The 23,602-nt window shown below is 41.2% G+C and overlaps 1 protein-coding gene across 3 annotated transcripts in view; it reads left to right on the top strand.

Annotated features, from left to right (window-relative positions):
* Positions 1-23,602, top strand: part of LOC149463668 (uncharacterized) — a 31,326-nt gene that overhangs the window by 5,772 nt on the left and 1,952 nt on the right. For all 3 annotated transcript variants that reach the window (XM_089675264.1, XM_089675262.1, XM_089675263.1), the window contains exons 4-7: positions 2,909-2,991; positions 8,057-8,216; positions 13,171-13,263; positions 18,560-18,660. In XM_089675264.1, coding sequence (XP_089531390.1) covers positions 2,909-2,991; positions 8,057-8,216; positions 13,171-13,263; positions 18,560-18,660 — 437 coding nt within the window. The remainder of the gene's footprint in view (positions 1-2,908; positions 2,992-8,056; positions 8,217-13,170; positions 13,264-18,559; positions 18,661-23,602) is intronic.

The following is a 23,602-nucleotide window of genomic DNA, read 5'->3' as shown; positions in this document are numbered from 1 at the left end:
TCCACCCTAAACTCGCGCATCCATGTCTTTATAGACCTTGCTTTGTGCACTGGTGCGCAGTCATGTTGGAACAAGAAGGGGCCATCCACAAACTGTTCCCACAAAGTTGGGACCATGAAATTGTCCAAAATGTCTTGGTATCCTTCACTGGAACTAACAGGCCAAGTCCAACCCCTGAAAAACAACCCCACACCGTAATCCCCCTCCACCAAAAATTACACTTGGCAGAGTGCAGTCGGGATGTTCTCCTGGCAACCACTAAATCCAGACATGTCCATTGGATTTGCAAGACAGAGAACCATGATTCGTCACTCCAGAGAACACATCTCCACTGCTCTAGAGTCCAGTGGCGGCGTGCTTTACACCACTGCATCTGACGCTTTGGTGATGTAAGGCTTGGATGCAGCTGCTCAGCCATGGAAACCCATTCCATGAAGCTCTCTGTGCACTGTTGTTGTGCTAATCTGAAAGCCACACGAAGTTTGTATTCACACTCATGTGATCTGATTGTACACATTGCACCGTGTTTTGCAAACAAATTTTGGGTTGTTAACTTAACATACACACCTGCAGCGGTTCGCATGAACTGGGTGCGATTGTGATGCGGTGCGGAATTTGCACAGAAACCGGTGCAAATTCCGCATCACATCAGTGTAAACCCAGGCTTAGGGTTACCACTTCATCCCTTTCAAACTGAACACATTACACAGGCTCTGTGGCTGATTAAGGTGGTAATTAAACTTACTTAGTGCCTTATCTGCATTAGATTAGTCTCAGAACCTGTGTACTTAACCCCTTGACGCCGACGGCACACAAATATGCGGCCTCACGGAACTGGGTTTTTTTTCCGTAGGGCCGCATATTTGCGTACCTGTCTTTGTGCTGGGAGTGCGCCACTCGGCGCACTCCCAGCACAGAGACCACGGTGTCACTGAGAGCCCCGGGTCCCGTTCTAACGATCGGGACCCGGGACTCCCGATTCCAATGATCGGGACCCGGGACTCCCGATTCCGGGTCACGTGATCGCTGTGATAGCCTCTTATTGGCTATCACAGTGATCAGTCACTGTGCAGCCCGGCCCCCTTGTTTTTTCTCTCTCTAGGAATGGAGAATAGAGATACAATGTATTTCTCTAACTCCTGACATAGAGAGATAAAAAAATGTTTGTAAAGAAAAAAAAAAAAAAAAAAAAAGATAAATAAATAAATATTAAAAAATAAAATGAAAAATACCTAGATCAAGGTTTGATCTAGTTCAGTACCAGAGTTAGTGTTTGGGTCAAGGTCAGGGTCAAAGGCCAAAGGTCAGGATCTAAAAAAAAAATTGGTATCAGTGTCAGCGTTAATGTCAGTGTGTTTTAGGTAAAAAAAAAAAAAGACAAAAACAAAATGCGCTCTAATGTTTCTGGGCTGTACTACGGGTACAAACAACAAATAACATACACATATATGGTATCGCTGCGATCGTCAAGAGCTGGAGAATTTATTTTGGTTTGCTCTACAGAGGTAGGTTATGGTCGTAACAAGAAACACACAGCTAAATAAAAAAAAAACTATTTTTTTACTATTTTGGGCCATTTTTCCTTTGATAATAAAAAAAATTAGGAGCTATCTATTACCATTTACCACCAAATGAAAGCCCAATTTGTCCTGAAAAAAACAAGGTATAATCCACCTCGATGTACAAAATAGTTGTGATGATATGTATGGTTTTAATAACACATGTCAACGTTGCAGAATTGTGCTTAGGCATTTAGATTTGTTTTATCCTTAGGCGTGAAGGGGTTAATATGTGTTCAGGTTTAAAAGAATGAGGTGGCAACCCTAGCACACTTAAAAAAAAAAAAAAAAAAAAGGATTCAGGGCCAGTTCACAGTACAAAAATGCACTCCGGATATGTTTTTGCTTACAGTTCACACCACCCGCAGTTCCAGTGCAGTTTGCTATTTTCCAGTATGGTTCTGTGCAGAAAAAATGCAGCATGTTATATTTTTTAGGGCTAGTTCACACTAGATGCAGTTCAGTGCGCTTTTTTTTCTGCATCAAAAATGCATGCCCAGTGTTTTACATGTATTCCAATGGCCCTGGTTCACTCCAGTGCAGTCAGTTCCAATGCAGTTCTGGTGCAGAAAAAAAAAAAAGTAGAACAAGCTGCATTTTATTTTTCACAGAACCATAATGGAACATAGCAAACTGCACCAGAACTGCATGTGGTGTGAACTGTAAACAAAAACTTATCGGGAATGCATCTCAAGTGCATTTTTGTAGTGTCAACTGGCCCTTAGGGTGCATTTAAACCTGAAAATACACCCAGCCTGCAATTAGATGCAAGAATCGCAGCGGGGGTTCTTAGCTGCGAGTAGGCAGCCCCATTGAAAGCAATGGGAGGCTGTTGGCTCCCACAGCTAGTACTGCTAATCGCTCATGCAACCATCAAATGCTAGTGATCGGCCCAGGATGCAGGAAGTCTGTGAGCACCGCATGAGCATTTACATGCGTGATTAGCTGCAGAAATCAGCAGCCTCTCATTGCTTTCAATGGGGCTGCCTTCTCGCAGGCGCTTGCAGGAATCCCAGCAGGGGTACTCACATTTAATCACAGGCAGGGTACATTCGCAGGTGTGAATTCACTCTTATTGTTAATGCTTCCATCTACTGACTTAATATAATCCTCCACTATGGATGCTTACTTACCTATCCAGCAGTGTAAATCTTCACTGTCCATGACCATGCCTGGGTATTAGTGGCCTATAAACTTTTATGGGGCAATGTTGTAGAGGGAGGCACTTGGAGACGGTCCCAGGACAGTCGGAAAAACAATCTTGACATGTACTGGTCACTAGCAACTAAAAGGTCTATTTGATGTTCTTTATCTCTTGAGGAAACTATATAAAGATTTATTTTTCCTAGTTAAAGATTTTCGATGGTCCAAGGAGGTTCTTGAGGCCTTTGACAAGCTCTCAGATTTTAGCCCTGAACAAGCTAAAGACCTGGTAAGTAGCCCTCTTACCACACTTCAACTAATTTAGTAAACCTTTTCAAATAGACATATGGGGGGTACTTACTAAGACTGGAGAGTGCAAAATCTGGTGCAACAATCAGCATCCAGGGTTTATTGGTAAAGCTTAATTGAACAAGCTGAAGTTAGAAGCTGATTGGCTACAATGCACAACTGCCCCAGATTTTGAGTGCACCAGTTTTAGTAAAATGGAGTCTGCCATTGCTGACTTCTTTTTGAATATGCTGGCTGCCTGGCTCTGAAGTTGACCTTCTGGCTTCACTGCTTTGAGGCATCATGCACACAGGGAATCTGTAAAAGCTCCTCTGAACATCAGAACTGCTGGTAGGAAAATGCAGCTTAAAACAAGCCATGTAATGCACATGCGTTTAGGAGCATATAGCTTTTGAATGTAAATGCAAATTACAAGCCAGAATATTAATTTGTTCTGGCCGTTGGAATGTAGTAACTCACATACACTTTATGAGTTTAGTGTTTAGGCATGTATAGTGTTTTTCTGTTCTTCACCTACTCTTAAAGTGGAGCTCCACCCAAAAGGGGAAGTTCCGCTTTAAGCCTTTGTCCCCCGCTCCCTAGTAAGGATTTGCACCTTTGGGGAGCGGGTACCCGAATTTGACAGGTACCCGCTCCCACTTCTGCTGCGATTGCCTAGGCAATCGGAAGCGGAAGTTGTCCTCCCTCTCTCTCCCCTCCTAGTCTTCTGGGACACGTGACAGGTCCCAGAAGACTACGGGGCCATTCACAAAGCGCAGCTCTTCTTGTGCATGCGCATTGGGCACCCGGCTGTGAAGCCACAAGCTGAGAAGACGGCCCGTGAAACCAGCAGTGGTGAGGACACCACTGGACTGAGGCACAGGTAAGTGTCTGTATTTTAAAAGTCAGCAGCTACAGTTTTTGTAGCTGCTGACTTTTTTTTTTCTCAGGTGGAACTCCGCTTTAAGTCCTCATGCACACTGGGCGTTTTTACAGCGGCTGTTTTTGGCTTTTGAAGTTTCTTTTCTACAGCCAGTAAACTCCCCAGAATATTATCCTGTGTGTCCATGCACACAAAGACTGTAATCAACGTTTTTTGGCAAGGGCGTTTTGTAGCTGGAAAAAATCCAGAACTAGTGGGTTTCTAGAGGAGTTTTTAGCTGTAAAAACTCTCTATCGCCGAAAAACACGGAAAATTGCAGCAAACTAGGACTTTAAAAAAACGCTAAAAAATGCAAATGTGAAAAAACACCGCTAAATGCTAATACAGCAATGCTGAAAAACTCACATTTTTAACATGACTTTACACAACTAATGTTACCAGCTTTATCAAAACGCCCAGTGTGCATGGAGCTTAAGAACAAGCCTTTGCTGGGTTTTCTTTTCTGTAAAAGCTCCTCTTCTGATACCCTTGTAAAACACCTATGTGTGCATGGATACATAGCCTTCCATAGAGGTGCTTTAGCATAGGCTGAAAAAAAAAAATGCACAACGCCTTTATAAGCAGCATTTTTAAGCTCCATGTGCATGAGGCCTGAGTCATTGACCTGAAAGAAATATCAGAAAAGTTGGAGTAAACCTTTTGCAATAATATGAAATGTCGATCCATATAATGTAAAGAATTTGTTCAGTCTACAGATTCTCCTTTCCATTGCTTTTCTCCATGACGAGTTTGTGCAGCCATCACTGACCTCTTATATAATGTACAGCCCTGGCCAAAGGTTTTGAGAATGATACAAATATTAATTTACCTGCAAGGAGACACGTGCAGTCATCATTGCTTTGTACAAAAAGTGATTGACAGGCAAGGATATTGATGCTACTAAGATTGCACCTATATCAACAATTTATCAGATAATCAAGAACTTCAAGGAGAGAGGTTCAATTGTTGTGAAGAAGGCTTCAGGGCGTCAAAGAAAGTCCAATAATCACCAGAACCGTTTCCTAAAGTTGATTCAGCTGTGGGATTGGGGCACCACTAGTGCAGAGCTTGCTCAGAAATGGCAGCAGGGAGGTGTGAGTGCATCTGCACGTACAGTGAGGCGAAGACTTTTGGAGGATGGCCTGGTGTCAAGAAGGGCAGCAAAGAAGCCATTTCTCACCAGGAAAAACATCAGGGACAGACTGATATTCTGCAAAAGGTACAGGGATTAGATGGCTGAAGACTGGGGGAAAGTAATTTTCTCTGATGTATCCTTTTTCTAATTGTTTGGGGCATCCAGAAAAAACCTTGTCTGGAGAAGAAAAGTTGGAAGCTACTATCAGTCCTGTGTCATGCCAACAGTAAATCATCCTGAGACCGTTCATGAGTGGTGTTACTTCTCAGTCAAAGGAGTGGGCTCACTCATAATTCTGCCTAAGAACACAGCCATGAATAAAGAATGGTACAAAAACATCCTCCAAGAGCAACTTCTCCCAACCATCCAAGAACAGTTTGGTGAAGAACAATGCCTTTTCCATCACGATGGAGCACCTTGCCATAAAGCAAAAGTAGTAACTAAGTAACTTGGGGAACAAAACATCGACATTTTGAGTCCATAGTCAGGAAACTCCCCAGACGCTAATCTTATTGAGAACTTGTGGTCAATCCTTAAGAGGCGGATGAACAGAAAAAAATCCACAAATTCTGACAAACTCCAAGCATTGATTATGCAAGAACAGGCTACCATCAGTCAGGATGTGACCCAGAAGTTGAGTAACAGCATTCCAGGATGAATTGCAGAGGTCTTGAAAAAGAAGGGTCAATACTGCAAATATTGACACTTTGAATAAACTTAATGTAGTTATCAAAAAAGCCTTTGACACCTATGAAATACTTGTAATTATACTTCAATATACCATAGTAACATTTGAAAAAGATCTAAAACACTGAAGCAGCAGACTTTGTGAAAATATTTGTGTCATTCTCAAAACTTTTGGCCAGGGCTGTAAATTGATCAAATGCTTCCTACTGATCCAGTGCTCTATAGTATATCTATAGTCAAAGCTTTTCCTTTCGTTTTAGAAGGAGAAGAAAAGTGTATTTTTAAAAAAGCAATTTTTAAAAAGGTTGTACAATATGAAGCACATGGAGGAATTGAATTGTAAAGGGTCTATAATTGTAGTAATCCCTGGCAGTCTCACGTAATTGTGTCTCTAGCCTATGGCTGTCTACAGAAGCAGATTTTTTTTTTTGTCAGTGGCCACCTATTTCAAGTGAGTTGACCACCAGTGACTTATAATGACACTTATGCAGGTCTAAGCACCTTTGTAAAACAGCCTCCTGATCTGGAGATCCTCTTTCTCAATCCCAGACATGGCTGTCTCTCTCTCCTTACAATGCTAACAATTGCTGCAGAAACCCAACTTCTCTAGTCTTCAAGAGATGACTCTTGACACCTAGGACTTCATGTTGTCTTTTTTCACTGATTTAGACTCTGTGTCAATGAGCATTTGTTTGCTTCAAGCAAGTTTTGCATTCCCATGCAAGTCTATGTGAATGCAAGAACAGCTTGAAGCAGGTCAGCTGCAGGTCATAATGTGGTCAGATGCACCTGTAAATTAATTCTGAATAAATTCAAAAGGATCTCAAACTTAGGCCGGCCATACATGTGTTTATTTTCGAAGGATTTTTTGTTCGAAAATCGTACCTAAGAATAATTGGCTGATGTTCGCTTTGTTAGTGGGGCAAAGGCACCGGCCAATTTTCATGGTTTCCCCCCCTTTTGTTTATCGGGCATGCTGGAAAATTCATGAAAAATTACCAATTTTTGAAATCATTGGTGGCACCATCGGATTACAGAACTAACAATGTTTTTGATTTTCGATCGAAAAATCGTTCGGAATTTGACCCATGTATGGCCTGCTATATATGCATATTGTCTGCATTTGGGTACGCTCATCTGCTCCCCTGTAAAATTGTCCCCATACACTTACATGGGCCACCTGCATTCATCCATTCATGGACTATGGGTCTTAACACCCATGTAAATAAGGCCTTATTCAAACTTAGAAATATTGAAAAATAAAATTTTGTATCCAACAGCATGCTGATGCATTTCATACATTGACTTTTTTATTAATAGTAGCCTGCTGTTATTGCATTGCACCCTGTTCCATGAATAGGCACCTTCATTCACAAAACACAATGTTTTGTGGTACCACAATTGTAGGAGTTCTGTGAACGGCAGATAAAAAAGGGGCAGGTGAGCAGTGCAACTTTTCTTTATAGAAGCAGCTGCTGTTCACCTTTTCAGCCCAAAAGACAGTTACTCAGGATATTATTTGGTGGATCTGAAGGAGGCGTTGTAGGGAAGATTTTTACCATAAGCAGCCACCTGCAGGTAATAGGATAATAACGGATGATGGGTTGGTACTGTATCCCTCCATAAAAAATACTATGCTTCAGCTTTAAGGCCTGGTTCACAGCTCTGCAGTTTGCTTCGAATCCGTTTTTCCATTTCGCTTTGCATTTTTACACACACATTTTTTATATGGTTTTACTGCGTTTGCAGGGTTTTTTTAAGAGCTACAAGTATGCGGTCTAGATATGTATGGTTGACATGTTCTGGTAACTGTGCTGTCTGTTGCAATATTGTGTCAGCAATACAGAGTCAAAGGGTGATTCTGGCTGCCACTGCATTTCTCCACTGACACTGCACCCACACAAATTTCAAATGTCACATACTGTACCCACCCACTCAATTTTGTACTGATCCCCACTGCAGCCACTTCTGTGTGCTACTCTTTTGACTGCCACTACAGCCTCACAATTCTCCATTATCTGTTACCAGTATAACGACACGCCCAAACACGGTACTATGTATGTACAATTGCTGCACTATGTATGTTGTGCTATACAGTACATTCCCCAGATATGGGGGTTTTTATTAACGCTAGAGAGTGCATAATTTGGTGCAGCTCTGCATAGAAACCAATCAGCTTTAATTTTTTTTTTGGTCAAAGTTTAATAGAACAAGCTAGAAGTGGATTGGCTACCATGCGCAGCTGCACCAGATTGTGCACTCTCCAGTCCACTGCCTGTGGCCAATAGCTCAGCATAACTACATGGTCTTGTCTCTCTGCAGGGTAACCAATCGGGGTGTGTCAGGGATTACCTGGAGGCCTTCCATAATATTCCAGATAATAAAAATCGATTGCGAAGTCTGACCAAACAGCTGAAGAGACTGGGCAGAGCAGATGTGGTAAAAGCTATGCACCTACAGAAAGGAGCTTTCTGCTGGCTGGGTGAGAACTTAAACACGAGAAGCCTCAAACACCATTCTGTGACTTGTGTGCTGCATTCTAGGCAGTGATGCTCAACCTTACAAAGAAATTTCTGTAATGAGTAATATTTTCTGTCCCTGTAAAACCAATACAAGAAATTGGGATAAGCAGTTGTTACCAGTACAGGGAAACACAGCCAGCAATAAGGACACCATGAAGTTCTAACCCTTCCTCACTTAACTAAAATTGTTTATTTCAAGTTTGAGAGATTTTCCACTTTACTGTCCTTAAAGCAAGCAAGGGGAAATGTCAGCAACTGGTACACATACTGCAATAAAAACCTGACAAAGGCTTTAGCCCCGGTTCACATATATGCGGCCGTGCAGGGCGCGTTTTGCGCGGGCACGAGAGCACATTCATTTGCATGGACTCCCGTGCCTGGGACATGCAGGGAAGAAGTCCCTGCACTTCTTCCGAAAACGCAGCCCGCACAGGAACCTCAGTTCCCAGTACGGTTGCGTATCCAGTGCGGGCGGCAGGTCATTAGAACTAATGACACCCGCCCGTGGGTCTGTATTTCTCTGTGTGGGTGGTGCACGGATTTTCATGCGGATCCGCAGCGGCACCACCCACACAGATGTGAATCTAGCCTTAATTCTTCCATGCTCTGTCCAAAATGTAAGTATCTACAGAGAGAACTTTTTTTCTTTTGGATAGAGTGCACAGAAATTACAACACCTTTTAGTCTTTATTGCTGTCTGTACCCCTGTTATAGAGATTCGCCTTCTCAATTTGTCCTGTTTACCATTATTATTGAAAGTAAAAGAAAATCCCAAACTGTGGGTTGTCCCCAAAATAGGAATAATGGGGACACCAAATCTGGTGACCCAGGGGACAACCAGGGATTCCTTCTCACTTCCTGTTTTGGCTACGGGACAGAAAGTGAAGGATAATGTCCCAAATGAGACACAGATGGCAAAAATAAACCTTACATGGGTCATAACTCTTCTTTAGTCTATTCAAAATGGAAAAAAAGTTTTCATTTAGTTCTACTTTAAAGCCTAAGTTTAGCTAAAGAAAAAGAACAAGGGATGATACTTACCTTCATGTGTCCCTTGTGCTGCTGTGTCCTTTAGATTAAATCTTCCTCCTCCTCCTCTAATGACCACCCCACCAGCTTCTGGTGTAGCTAAGGAACTATCACAGGTGCTCACGAAGAGAGCCCAACTATGCCCACCCTTTCCGCCTAGCTGCTCCATTCATAGAAGCATTACTACAGATTCTATGAATGAAAGAGGATCTAAGGCTAGGTTCACACTATGTGTAGGTGTGGGACTGCATGTAATCGCATGCCTTCCCACATCAAAAATGCGCCATTGTTAGCAGATGTGTGGGGTGCCATTAATTCTTAATGGCACCCCCCTGCACTGGAAACTGCAGCAAATTTCCCCATGCTATGAACACACATAGAACTATGCAGCTTCCTTGTGGCTGCGATTTTGGAAAAGAAACGGGGACCTTTTCCCTGCATGTTTCGGAGGTACAGCAACTTATTCAAATGAATGGGCTGCTGTGCCTCTGTAAATGCAGCCGTAGGGAAACCACAATACCGTGAACCTAGCCTAAAGCCCAGTACACACGATCAGAACATTGGATGAATGATCAACCATTTTGTTTTTTGTTTTTTTTTCTGCATACTGGTCTTGTATTGAAAGTGAAGAGGTTACTAAAGTTACAAAATTCTTGCACGAGAGAAAAAAAATTTGGAAGTGATGTAATGTATTTGTATTGTATTTTTAGACGAAAATGGTGCTGATTAAACAAAAACCGCATGGTCTGATATCGTACTTTTCCCTATTAAATAAATTCGGACGAAAGTTGTGTACTAACGATCAAATTATTGCACGATCGCTTCGAAAGCAGTATTTTTCATATGAGTTTTTTTGATTGTGTGTACTAGGAGAATGTACTTAAGAATGGAGGATGAACAGATAATTGTAAGGTCCAACTCCTCCATTCTTGGGTCCTGTTTCATTCATAGAAGCTGTAGTGCAGCAGCCAGGCAAAAAGGGCAGGCATAGTGGAATTCTCTCGATGAGAGCCTGTGACAGCCCCTTAGCTGTATTAACCCCTACTGCATCAGAAAAGTACAGCTACAGGGGTGAGTAGGGGCATCTAAAGGAGGACACAGCAGCACAATGGACACATCCTACTGAAGGTTAGTAATGTAACACAAGTAAGGTAAGTATTGTTTTATTTTCAGCTAAACTTAGGCTTTAAAGAGTTTTTGCCTGAAGTTGGGCTTCAAAACAGTGAAGGCATGAGAGGACTGGGGAGGGATAGGGGTGACTTATCCCTAGGTTCTTGGAGAGACTTCAGTGGCGAGATCCCAGCTATGCCCACATTTTAGTTGTTAGAAATGCCATCACCCTTCCTGTTGGGGTTGTCATTGTTACTTGTTGGATTTCTAGCGGGGAGAGTCCCCAGGAAATATAGTATATTGTACTTGGTAATCCAACCAACTAACCCTACCTACATCTGAAAAATTCATTTTGATCCTTTAAAACCCTTATCGCATGGGAAAAAAAATCTTAGATGCGACTTGGGCTTATATATCTAATTTAAGCTGGCTTAGACACCGGGGGTGGGGGCTGATATGTAGCACAGTCTTATCGCTTTCAGATGTCTGAGATCGGTCATGCCCAACTTACTCAGATTTAAAAAAAAAAAAAAATGGTGACTGCCCATAGATATATTGCAACCTAGACAGACCAGATGATTGTAACCTTATCACCATGGGCTCCTTTAGACATACAGTTAGGCCCATATATATTTGAAGACAGGCACAATTTTCATACTTTTGGCTCTGTATGCCACCAGAATAAATTAAAACGAAACAATCCAAATTAATTTGAAGTGCAGACTTTCAGCTTTAATCAAGGGGTTGAACACAAAAGTCAAGTACACACTTGCAACCATTTTTATACACAGTCCCTCCATTTTCAGGGGCTCAAATGTAATTGGACAAAAGAATATAATCATAAAATGTTCATTTTTAACCACTTCCAGACCGGACACTTTTACCCCCTTCCTGACCAGGGCAATTTTCAGCTTTCAGCGCTATCACACTTTGAATGACAATTGCGCAGTCATGCAACACTGTACCCAAATTAATTTTTTACCATTTTTTTGAGACAGATAAAGCTTTATTTTGGTGGTATTTATTCACCGCTGGGATTTTTATTTTTTTTTCTATGTAAATGAAAACGTCCAAAAATTTTGAACAAAAGTGTTTTTTTTATAAAATTTTGCAAATAAATAATATTTCATCATAAATCTTTGCCAAAATTTATTCCGTTATCTTTTTAGTAATAAAAAAAAAACAAATTAGTTTATAACCAAAAATTATAATTTTTAAACATTTTTTTTACATTTTTATTTTTTTATATTATTATTATTTTTTTATTTTTTTTTTACGTACTGTCACCCTAGCAGTACAGCCTTGTACCATGTGACCTCTGTGATCATTCACAGATTTCACATGTAGTAAGCAATGATGTCACAAGTGACATCTTGCTTACTACTTTGCATGTGATCACTGATTGGCCAATCAGCGATCACATGACCGGGACCTCGTACAGAGGTCCCGTCCGACGATCGGTGTTTCACTGTGTCCGGAGGACACAGCGGGCACCGGATCGCGGTGCTGCGCGCTCCCAGGGAGCGCGCACAAGCAGGGTGCGGGGAGGCCGTTCATAAACGGCCACCTGACCCTGCACTGCCACCGTCCGGCCGTTTATATGCAACGGCCGGTCGGGAAGTGGTTAATATTTTGATGAGAATCCTTTACTGGCATTGACTGCCTGAAGTCTGGAACCCATGGACATTACCAAAGACTGAGTTTCCTCCTTTCTGATTCTTTGCCAGGCTCTAACTGCAGCTGTCTTCGGTTGTTCTTTGTTTGTGGGTCTTTCTGCCTTTAGTTTTGGGTTCAGCAAGTGAAATGCATGCTCAATTGGGTTGAGATCAGGTGATTGACTCAGCCATTGCAGAATATTCCGCTTCTTTTTCTACAAAGCTCCTGGGTTGCTTTTGCTGTGTGTTTTGGTTCATTGTCCATCTGTACTGTGAAGCGCAGTCCAATCAGCTTTGCTGCATTTGGCTAAATCTGGGCTGACAGTATATCTCTAAACACTGCAGAATTCATCCTGCTACTTCTGTCTCCTGTCACATCATCAATAAACACCAATGACCCAGTGCCACTGGAAGCCATGCATGCTCATGCCATCACACTGCCTCCACCATGTTTTACAGATGACATTGTGTGCTTTGGATCATGAGCTGTTCCAAGCCTTCTCCACACTTTGTTCTTCCCGTAATTCTGGTACAGATTAATTTTAGTTTCATACGTCCAAAGATTTCAGCCCATATCCATTATATAACTATAGCTTGAATATGTTTTAGTAAATACCTGAAAAAAACTAAAATTGAGCCTGTGTCTAAATATATATGGACCTAACTGTATACCTTATTTTAAAACCATCACAAGTTTTTATAATTTTTACTTCCTTTTAAGATCAAGGATCTTGTCTCCATGATGTGTGTGGGGTTTCAGACACGTATGCACACGCTACTCTTACGTGCTTGCTGTTGAGCTTCATTGTATGAGGATTACCTGTTACAACCAGGTTAGGGGGATTCCAGTTGCCCCTAAGTTCTCCACACGTAGAGGGCATGTGATTACCCCTCAGCCAGAAATATTTAGAAGAACCTATCGAGTTAAGGAGTCATGGAACGAAGTATAAAATAAATAAAGCACAAAAAAAAAAACAATAATATTGGTGGATAATGCGGATTTGGGTTTTAGACTTTCATAACAGGCACAATAGGATAGGAATTGCAGACAGCAGAGATAAAAAAAAAACCAAACACCTTGGTGTGGGTTACCAGTTTTCACTATTGCCTATGTTTACAGGTCCAGTTTTACCAGAAGAGATGCCGATAGGGGACATCGTTCCTTCTCTGTGGGTGCCGCTAACCGCAGCACTCAGTGCCCCTCATCCACACGGTGAGATATGTAAAAGAAACCTGGGGGGCTGAACAGGAGTCATCAGTAGTGACTTGCTTTTAGCTTTAAATGAAAAATTACTCCGTGCTACCTCACTGGCTGATATACCAAAATCAATACAATAAGTGTTTCTCCAAGGAGCAGCTCAAACACTTCTGTGAAATCACCAAACACAAAATAAATAAATTAATATACAAAAATATAGTGTAGCACTCCTAAAATATCTAACCATCAACACTAAGTTCTCATATACTTTTTCAAACAATTCAAATACATATTTGGATTGTTTGTAAAGGTGTATGTGAACTTAAAAAGGTTGGTTTGATATTTTAGGTGTGCTACACTATTTTTTATATTGATTTGCTTTTACTGTTTTGTTACACTGATCTGGAACAAGCACACAGGTCAGGACAGTTAAGTTGCAAGTCATTTTGTGTACACTTGTTCTGAGCCAGTGACAAAGGCTTCCATGTTCATCCTAAGGCTTCAATACCTTTTGTATCACTGACCTAGAAAGGTTTATCTGCATATTTGTTGTTGGTCTGTGACTTTACTGAAGCTACTAGGCGGTAGTGGTTCTAAATGGAGCATAGGTTTGCTGTCTTAGTAGCCTATTTAACCCCTTTGCGCCTGCGCCTCCCGACCCTTTATGAGTTTCAGAAGCCAGGAGGAGGGCAGGGTTTTAGGGTCATGTGACTGCCATGATTCGCTGTCAAGGCAGTCACATGATCGGAAAAGGTCCCGATCGCAAGGGGAGATTGGGACCTTTCCGTGAGTCACGGACAAATGTGCTGGGAGCACGCAGGGCGCATGCTCTCAGCACATATGTATTTTCTAATGGTACGCAAATATGCGCCTGCTCGGCGTCAAGGCCCAGACACCGAGAGGCCACATATTTGTGTGCAATCGGCATCTAGGGGTTAAAGGAATCTGCATTAACACCTGCAACAAAAAGAATGCACCACAAAAACCTGCCATAGAATTTGTAATTCTGTCCATCCAGTCCTGAGATTTAGGCTCACCATAGATGCCTCCTTTTTTTTGATCAGCCAGAGGGCTGATCAAGAAACAAACGGATTTCCCCATCCATGCAGTCAAGGTGGATGAATTTTTCCCACTGTGCTAATGTATTCTGATAGCAGGAATCCGCACTGATAAGTGGCTTTAGCCAGCCGATTGACAAAAGTTTTCCAACAGTCCAGTCTGACAGACATTTATTGTTAGATTGACTTCCATTGAGCAGGAACAGCCATAGATGGATCAAAATCCAGCTGTGGTCTGCGAAACTGGCCAGATTTTTTTGCACCTATGTGCAGTTATACACAGCGTTGTCACACAGCACAGCCCTGTCTGGCAGGAGAGAGAACCTGATTTTTATTTGCTGCAGTTCAATAACACTTACAGGTCTCTTGCCTTCCCAAACCCTTCAACTGGACAATACAAGGAAAGGCAGCAGACTGATGAGCTCATTTCTCAGTCACTCTGATATCTCCCCCCCCATCAATATGCTGCTTGCAATGCTTGACTTCTTGTGCCACTTTTTCCTACCCTAGTCTGAACTCTGCTATACAAGACTGCAAGATGTTGATACCAAGTCAAATTTAGGTATTTATTCTCCTTGCTTTCAAAAATATATTTAAAGATGAATTCATATACAGTGTGGAAAATAATTATTTGATCGCCTGCAGATTTTGTATGTTTGCCCACTTACAAAGAAATGAAGGGTCTATAATTTGTTATCATAGGTGTATTTTAAAAGATAGAGACAGAATATCAACCAAAAATCCAGAAAAAAACACATGATACAAATGTTATAAATTGGGTTGCAGTTCAGTGAGTAAAATAAGTATTTGATCCCAAAGCAAAACATGCCTTGGTACTTGGTGGAGAAACCCTTGTTGGCAAGCACAGAGGTAAGACGTTTCTTGTAGTTGGTTACCAGGTTTGCACACATCTCAGGAGGGATTTTGGTCCACTCTTCTTTACAGATATTCTCTAAATCCTTAAAGGATAAGTTCACCTTTGGCCAAAAATATTAAATGCAAATTTTTTTGCAGGTAAAAAAATGTGCATTTATTATTTTTGGCCAAAGGAGCCTGGAAAGCATTGCACCAGCGATCAGTAGAATGCTGATGCCATGCAGGTCTCCTGCAGACCTGCCAGTATATCTGCTTGCGATGCGGCCAAGCAGATATTCTGACAGGAAGCTTGAATGAACTACCATGGTGCTCCACAGCGCCGTGGTAGTTCATTGAAATCTACAAGCCTACAGCTGCTAAGGCTGTCGGAACTTTCAGTTCATTCATTCACAAAAGTCTGCCCACACGGCCGCACTATTTTCAAATCTGACAGATAATATGGGGAGAAATTTCCCTGTACTATCTGTCAGAGGGAAGGGGGGCAGCGGGAGCAGCTGCAGTTATGGGAACATGTTCCATGTTCTACCATAAAAACAGGTGGAACATGTAACATGTTCCTAAAGGTTTACATATCCTTTAAGGTTTCTTGGCAACTCGAAATTTCAGTTCCCTCCATAAATTTTCTGTAGGATTAAGGTCTGGAGACTGGCTAAGCCATTCCATGACCTTAATATGCTGCTTCTTAAGCCAATCCTTTGTTGCCTTGGCAGGATGTTTTGGGTCATTGTCATGCTGGAAGACCCATCCACGACCCATCTTCAGTGTTCTGGCTGAGGGAAGAAGGTTCTCATCGAAGATTTTACAATATATGGCCCCTTCCATTGTCCTCTGAATGCATCAAAGTCGGCCAGTATTTTTAGCAGAGAAACAGCCCCAAAGCATGTTTCCACTTCCATGCTTGACTGTAGGGATGGTGTTCTTAGGGTCATAGACAGCATTTTTTTTCTTCCTCCAAACACTGTGAGTCGCGTTAATGCTAAAGAGCTCAATTTTGGTCTCATCTGACCACAGCACTTTCTCCCAATCCTTCTCTGAATCATTTAGATGTTCATTGGTAAACTTCAGACAGGCCTGTACATGTACCACCTTGAGAAGGGGGACCTTGCGGGCGCTGCAGGATTTCAATTCATGGCGGGGTATTGTTACCAATGGTTTGTTTGGTGACTGCGGTCCCAACTGCCTTGAGATAATTCACAAGCTCCTCCCGTGTAGTCCTGAGCTAATCCCTTACTTTTCTCATGATCATCCTTACCAAATGAGGCGAAATCTTGCATGGAGTTCCAGACCGAGGGCAATTGATGGATATTTAGAATTTCTTCCATTTGCGAATAATCGCTCCAACAGCTGTCTCCTCACCAAGCTTCTTGCTGATGGTCTTATAGCCCATTTCAGCCTTGTATAGGTCTACAGTCTTGTCCCTGATGCCCTTTGACAGCTCTTTGGCCATTTTCCCATGGTGATGGTGAGGTTTGAATGGAAGAAAGAGATTCTGTGGACAGGTGTCTTTGATACACATACCAAGCTGTCATTAGGAGCACCTTCTTAAATTGACAAGACTAATCTGTGTACCACCTGCGCACACAGCCTGTGGGAGCCAGAATTGTTGGTTGGTAGGGATTAAATACTTATTTTACTCACTGAACTGCAACTAAATTTATAACATTTTTATCATGTTTTTTTCTGGATTTTTGGTTGATATTCTGTCTATCATTTAAAATACACCTATGATAAAATTTACAAAATCTACAGGGGATTAAATAATAATTTTCCCCACTGTATACAAAGTTGCATTCATGTGTATCATTGATATCTCTTTATATCGACCTGTAGTTCAGCTTTAAGTCTGGTATCAGGGTTGCTTTAAGTTTCTTTGATACAGGGTTCACATGAAAGAGCCTGTGACGTTAAAGCCCAACTCCAGGCAAATTTTTTTTTTCCATGCAGTGAGGTTGTGCCCGCACTGCATGGGTTAACTGCTCATTTTGTCTAGGGATGAACACAGTGCCTATACTCACCCGATCCTTGGGTCCCCCACAGCCAGCGGTGGACTGTTTATGATGTCTTCACAGCTAGAGCTGGTCTATGGGCGTGATGATGTCAAGAATTGTCCACCGCTGAACCATGGGGGGAGTCTTGCACTGGGAGGATTGGAGAATTAGGCAAATATATCTTGGCTCTCCAAACCCCTAGACCTAAACTAGCAATTAACTCATGCATTGCAGGCTCAGCCCCACTGCATGGTAAAGAAAAAAAAATTCCCAGAGTTCTGCTTTAAAGTACAATTCTGGGCTTTACCTAACTACCCTTAAAAATTATTCCTCCCTCCTCCTAACAGCTATTCTGATTAACCTATGTAAGAAAGTGCATACTTATCTATTTTCAGGCCACTCCAGTCTGGTCACATGATCTGGCTCTCCTGTGTTAGTCAGAAATTGGATGGGCCATAGTTAAGCCTATGGGTGACATCACTGCTCAGGTATTCCCAGCTATTGTTGAGTGCTCCCTCCCCTGTAACCAGCACTGGCTGGCACAAGGGAGATCAGTGTGAACTGAAAATAGGTATACATATCTTTTATTCACATGTTAAAATAGATGTTTGGAGTGGGAGAGGGACAATTTATAAGACAAGTTAGGTTTTGCCTGAAATTCCACTTTAAAGTGTTGCTAAACCCACAACAGTAAAATCAGTCTGTATATGCAATAAAGCATGATTGTTATACTCACTGTGAAACCTAAGGGGGTTAATCCTCCACATTGTGCAAAAAGGATGTTTGATCCTGTCTTCTCTGATCCTCCCCTTCTTCTGCTGTCCCCCAATCCATCTCCTGATAAAACAGAGCCTTGGGGGCTCAGTTTGGTGTGTACTGCTAGATTTTATTTTTGTTGTTCTTGGAAGAGTGCATGTGATCAGCACAGGGCAAATCAGCACTGCCCAAAGGATCAAGGTTCCTGCAGCCTCAAAGGGGAGAATGAAAACTCCTCGTACCTGCTTTAACCAGTGCTCTGCTGGACATTGATAGAAGGCACTAGAGCGCTCTAACTGCTGATGAGAAAAGGTATTCAGCAGTTTATATTTACTACAATTATTGCATTTCCATGTTCTCTGTACTGTGGGGAACCAGATATAGTGAATGCAGGATCCTGGGTTTAGCAACACTTTAAATTCTCTTGATAAAAATTTTAATTGTTCTTATTAATGTACCTGAAGTAAGAAGTGTCTGCAACCCTTAGAGTCTGGTTGTTGGGGACAACGATAGCAACTTATGCTTTAGTCTCTTCCCCATCTATTAACATACTAGGATAGTCCTGACAACATGAACATTTTGCTCCCTAATAATAGAAGGGTGTCAGAACCACTCCTTATGTTCCCTCTACAGACTGGAAGTGGCTGGCGACAAAGGTAGACCTTCCACCTCTATATATTAGCTTGTGGCAACAGAAAAAAAATCCAGCAGATGAGGTGCTCACATACTGGAAGGTAAGGGAACATTCTTCAAAAAGCAAATATAGTATAATTCCTGTAGGGGTTAGGAAATGTACCCAAGCATGCTACAATCAGATTGTACTAACTGAAATCTTTAGATTAACCAAAACTATACAATGTAAGATGCTACCGAGAAACCTCTATTAATATTGTAAATAATCAGGTAGGTAGTAAATCGGGGAACTATACTAAGATTCACTGCCAGATAAAAATACTAAAGCCCAACTCCACCTTTTTGTAACCCCAGTTCTTTCCCAAAGCACCCTTTGCTCTTTTTTTTTTTTTAATTTAAATTTCTTTATACATACCTTTTTTCTGCAGTCTTCACTGTGCAGGAGTACTGTAAGTCCAGACTGACATGATGACATTCCCTAAGGGGGTGGGTTTATGACAGCCTGGGACCACAGGATGTAGATTGAATGACTCTAGGTATCATTCAGCTATGTGGAGGGGGAGCAGGAGACAAAACGGAGCCAAGAGTTTCTAGGGGAACAGCTCCAGAGAAGAAGCAAGTATTGCCGAGGAAGATGATTTTATTTTCGCACATGTTGAGTAATAGTTTTTTTTTTATTAAGGGAACTTAAAGCTCCAAAACACTCAACAAACAATATTCCATGTAATTCAATGATGGTTGTTCACCCATGAGTGCCCAGGTGCTCATTACCTGACACTCCACAAGTTACATGAGCTACTTTTGAGGCAGATTTGGGCATTTTTGGTCCTATAGACTTTAATGGCAGCGCAACTCAACTGTTTGAGTGTTTTTGGCTTTTTTAGCTTTTAAGAACTGGTCTCCCCACTCTAGTTCTTTCCACTGGCTGAAACAAAAAACACCTGAGGCTTGAATACACATGTAGAATGCTTGAAATACGCTCCTTGCAAAAAAAATAAAAAATTACTTTGCTCAGGTGTGAATGCAGCCTAGTAGTTGGGCTTTAATATTGAACAAAAAGGCAGTAATAAACCATCAATAAAATAAAAACAAGCACATCTCCTTCAATATCAGGTGCCAAAATGCAATTAAATGAGAAATGTGGGCATAGTTAAAAAAACAAAAAAAACAAACAAACATATAAACTCCCCTTCCTGCTGCAGCTGTCCCCTACCAGTTCTAAGTCCCTCCTACTTAATGCATTTAGTAATCTGTTAATTTTTTCAATACATGAGACACATGTTGGAAGAGATTAAAGGTTGGTACACACTGTTTTTCTCAACCTTTAGTTTAAACGAAAAAAAAGAATAGATCACTGCATCAACAAAAGTGACCTCTCCCCCTGTATCTTTGTATTCTGACCACTCCACCCCGCCCACCCACCCAGAAAAAGAAGTGTTAATAGTTTATTTTTATCAAATAACAAAATGGAAAGTAAATGAACAGAAGAGAAAATCAAATCAATATTTGGCGTGACCTTTAAAAACAGTATCAATTCTTCTAGGTACACTTGCACACAGTTTTTGTAGGAACTTGGCAGGTAGGCTGTTCAAACATGTTGAACGAACCACAGATCTTCTGTGGATGTAGGCTGCCTCAAATCCTTCCGTCTCTTCATGTAATCCCAGATAGACTCGATGATGTTGAGATCAGGGCTTTGTGGGGGCCAAACAACTTCCAGGACTCCTTGTTCTTTGCACGGAAGATAGTTCCTAATGACATTGGCTGTATGTTTGGGGTCATTGTCCTGCTGCAGAATAAATTTGGGGCCAAACACCTCCATGATAGTATGGCCTTATGGATAAGTAGACCTCCACCATGCTTCATTGTTGCCTGCAGACAGTCATTGTACCACTCTTCAGCCCTTTGACAAACAGTCTTCTTTTAAGCCAAATATTTCAGATTTTGACTCATCAGTCCAGAGCACCTGCTGTGATTTTTCTGCACCCCTATTCCTATGTTTTCCTGCATAGTTGTTTTCATGTCAGAGATATAGCTTTTTGACTGCATTTCTTCCATAAAGACCACTTCTGGCCATATTTCCCTGGACAGTAGATGGGTATACCTGGGTCCCCACTGGTTTCCGCCAGTTCTGTGCTGCTGGCACTACTGGACATCTTCGGATGTCAAAGGGAAGTAAGCATGATGTGTCTTATCTGCTGAATTAAGTTTCCTTGGCTGACCACTGCGCTTACAGTCCTCATTGTTGCCCATTTCTTTGTTGTTCTACAAAAGAGCTTGAACAGCACATCTTGAAACCCCGTGTGCTGAGAAATCTTGTTGATACAGTCTAACTACCTTGTGTCTTGTTGCTATGCTCAGTCTTGCCATGGTGTGTGCCCTGTGATATGAAACTGTCTTCCACATCCTCACCTTAGTAACAAAATTTGGCTGTTTTTCACCTAGTTTTAAGTTCTCATGCACACTGGATGTTTTTACAGCGGCTGTTTTTGGCATTTGGCATTTTTTTTCTACAGCTAGTAAACCCCCCCAGCATGTTATCCAATGTGTCCATGCACACATAGACTGTAATCAACCTTTTATGGCTGGAAAACCCCCCCCCCAGAACTAGTGGGTTTCTAGAGGAGTTTTTTAGCTGTGAAACACACTTGAACGTGGCAAACCAGTGTTTTTGGAAGTTTTTTTGCGCAAAAAAAATTAATTTTTTGGTCAAAAAACACTTAAAAATGCAAACGCGGCTAAACACTGAAAAACTTGCGTTTTTAACATGACTTTACACAGCTAAGGCTACCAGTGTTATTAAAACACCCAGAGTGCATGGAGCCTAAAGCCAGCTATACATGTGTTTGAATTCTGAGAGAAAGAATTTTCTTTCGAAAATCTTTTCTAAGAATTTTCGTTCAAATTTCACGCCATTAGTGGGCCACAGCAACGGCCAATTTTTGAGTGACCATCGAATTTGAGTGAGCAGGCATGCTGGAAGCTTTTTGAAAAATGAACAAATTTCTAATCAATGATGGGAGAATCCTGCAAGAAATGTTACTGAAAAAGAAATGAGCATGAGCTGTGACCTGGAAAGAAAAGAAAATTCTTAGCCACAAAAATTCTTCTCTGTAGCAACAAGGTGAAATTAAAGGCTTGGTTGGTTGAATTTCGAAATCTATGGTGGCACCATCCGACTACAAAATTTTGGATTTTCTAAAGAAAATTTGGAATTTAACCCATGTATGGCCTGCATAAGCCTCCTACACAGCCAGTTCTGTTTCAGGTAATGACTGTGTTTCAACCTACATTTGAAATTGATGATCATCACCTGCTTGGTATAATTGGCTAATCTTGGGGCCAGTTCACACCAAAAAAAGCACGCCAGATGCGTTTTTGTTTACAGTTCACACCACACTTTGTTCCAGTGCGTTTTTGATATGTTTTGCTGTGTTACAGTACAGTTCTGTGCAGAAAAAAATGCAGCACTTTTTTTCTGCTCCGGAAACTGACTGCACTGGTGTGAACTAGGACCATTGGAATACATGGAAAACACTGTGCATGCATGTTTGTTGCAGAAAAAATGCACTGGGCTGCACCTGGTGTGAACCAGTCCATACACCGGATTCTAATCCAACAAAATCCCTGACTTTCTGCAAGTGTACAAAGTGTAAGAATTGATGCTGGTTTGAATCCAAAGGGCAGCCACACCAAATATTGATTTGATTTAGATTTTTCTTCTGTTCATTCACTGCATTTTGTAAATTTCTAACAAATAATTAAATTTTTTTAAAAATATATACAGTTAGGTTCATATATATTGGGACACAAGCACAATTTTAGTTTTTTTCAGGTATTTACCAAAACATATTCAAGCTATAGTTATATAATGGGTATGGGCTGAAAGTGCACACTATCAGGTTTAATTTGAGGGTATGTACATCCAAATTGGAGGAAGGGTTTAGGGATTACAGCTCTTAAGAGTAGCCATCCCCCTTTTTCAAGCGGCCAAAAGTAATTAGACAATTGAATAAAAAGCTGTTTTATGGCCAGGTGTGGGCTACTACTTCGTTACTTCTTCATCATTTAAGCAGGTAAAAGGTCTGGAGTTGATTCTAAGTGTGGTTTTTGCATTTGGAATCTATTCCTGTGAACTTACATCATGCATTCAAAGGAGCTGTCCATGCAAGTGAAACAGGCCATTTAAGGCTTCAAAAACAAAACAAATCCATCAGAGAGATAGCAGCAACATTAGGAGTGGCCAAATCAACAGTTTAGTACATTCTGAGGAAAGAACACACTGGTTAGCTCAGCAACATAAAAAAGGCATGGACGTCCATGGAAGACAACAGTAGTGGATGATCGCATGATCCTCTCTATGGTAAAGGCAAACCCATTCACAACATCCAGACAAGTGAAGGACACTCTCCAGGAGGTGGGTGTATCATTGTCAAAGTCTACAATCAAGAGAAGACTTCACGAGAGCAAATACAGAGGGTTCACCACAAGGTGCAAACCATTCATAAGCCTGAAGAATAGAAAAGGGAGATTAGACTTTGTAAAAAAAAAAAAACATCTAAAAAAGCCAGACCAGTTCTGGAAAAGCATTCTTTGGACAGATGAAACTAAGATTAATCTGTACCAGAATGACGGGTAGAAAAAAAAGTGTGGAGAAGGCTTGGAACAGTTCATGATCCAAAGCACACAATGTCATCTGTAGAACATGATGGAAGCAGTGTGATGGCACCCTTCCTCTAAATTTGGACGTACCCTCAAAAGAAACCTGAAGGTGTGCACTTTCAGCCCGTATCCATTATATAACTATAGCTTGAATATGTTTTCGTAAATACCTGAAAAATAATAAAATTGTGCTTGTGTCCAAAAAATTATTTATTTTTATATATATTCATATACACACACATACATTCATACATATATATATATATATATATATATATATATATATATATATATACACACACACATACATACACACATATTCATATACACACACACACACACACTGTATTGCCAAAAGTATTTGGAAAACCTGAGTCCAAT

Source organism: Staurois parvus, unplaced genomic scaffold (assembly GCF_062004578.1).
Source record: "Staurois parvus isolate SC_StPar_1 unplaced genomic scaffold, SC_StPar_1.0 ptg000154l, whole genome shotgun sequence".
Lineage (NCBI taxonomy): Eukaryota > Metazoa > Chordata > Amphibia > Anura > Ranidae > Staurois > Staurois parvus.
Note: the sequence above shows the minus strand (reverse complement) of the source record. Positions and strands in the feature narration are given on the sequence as shown.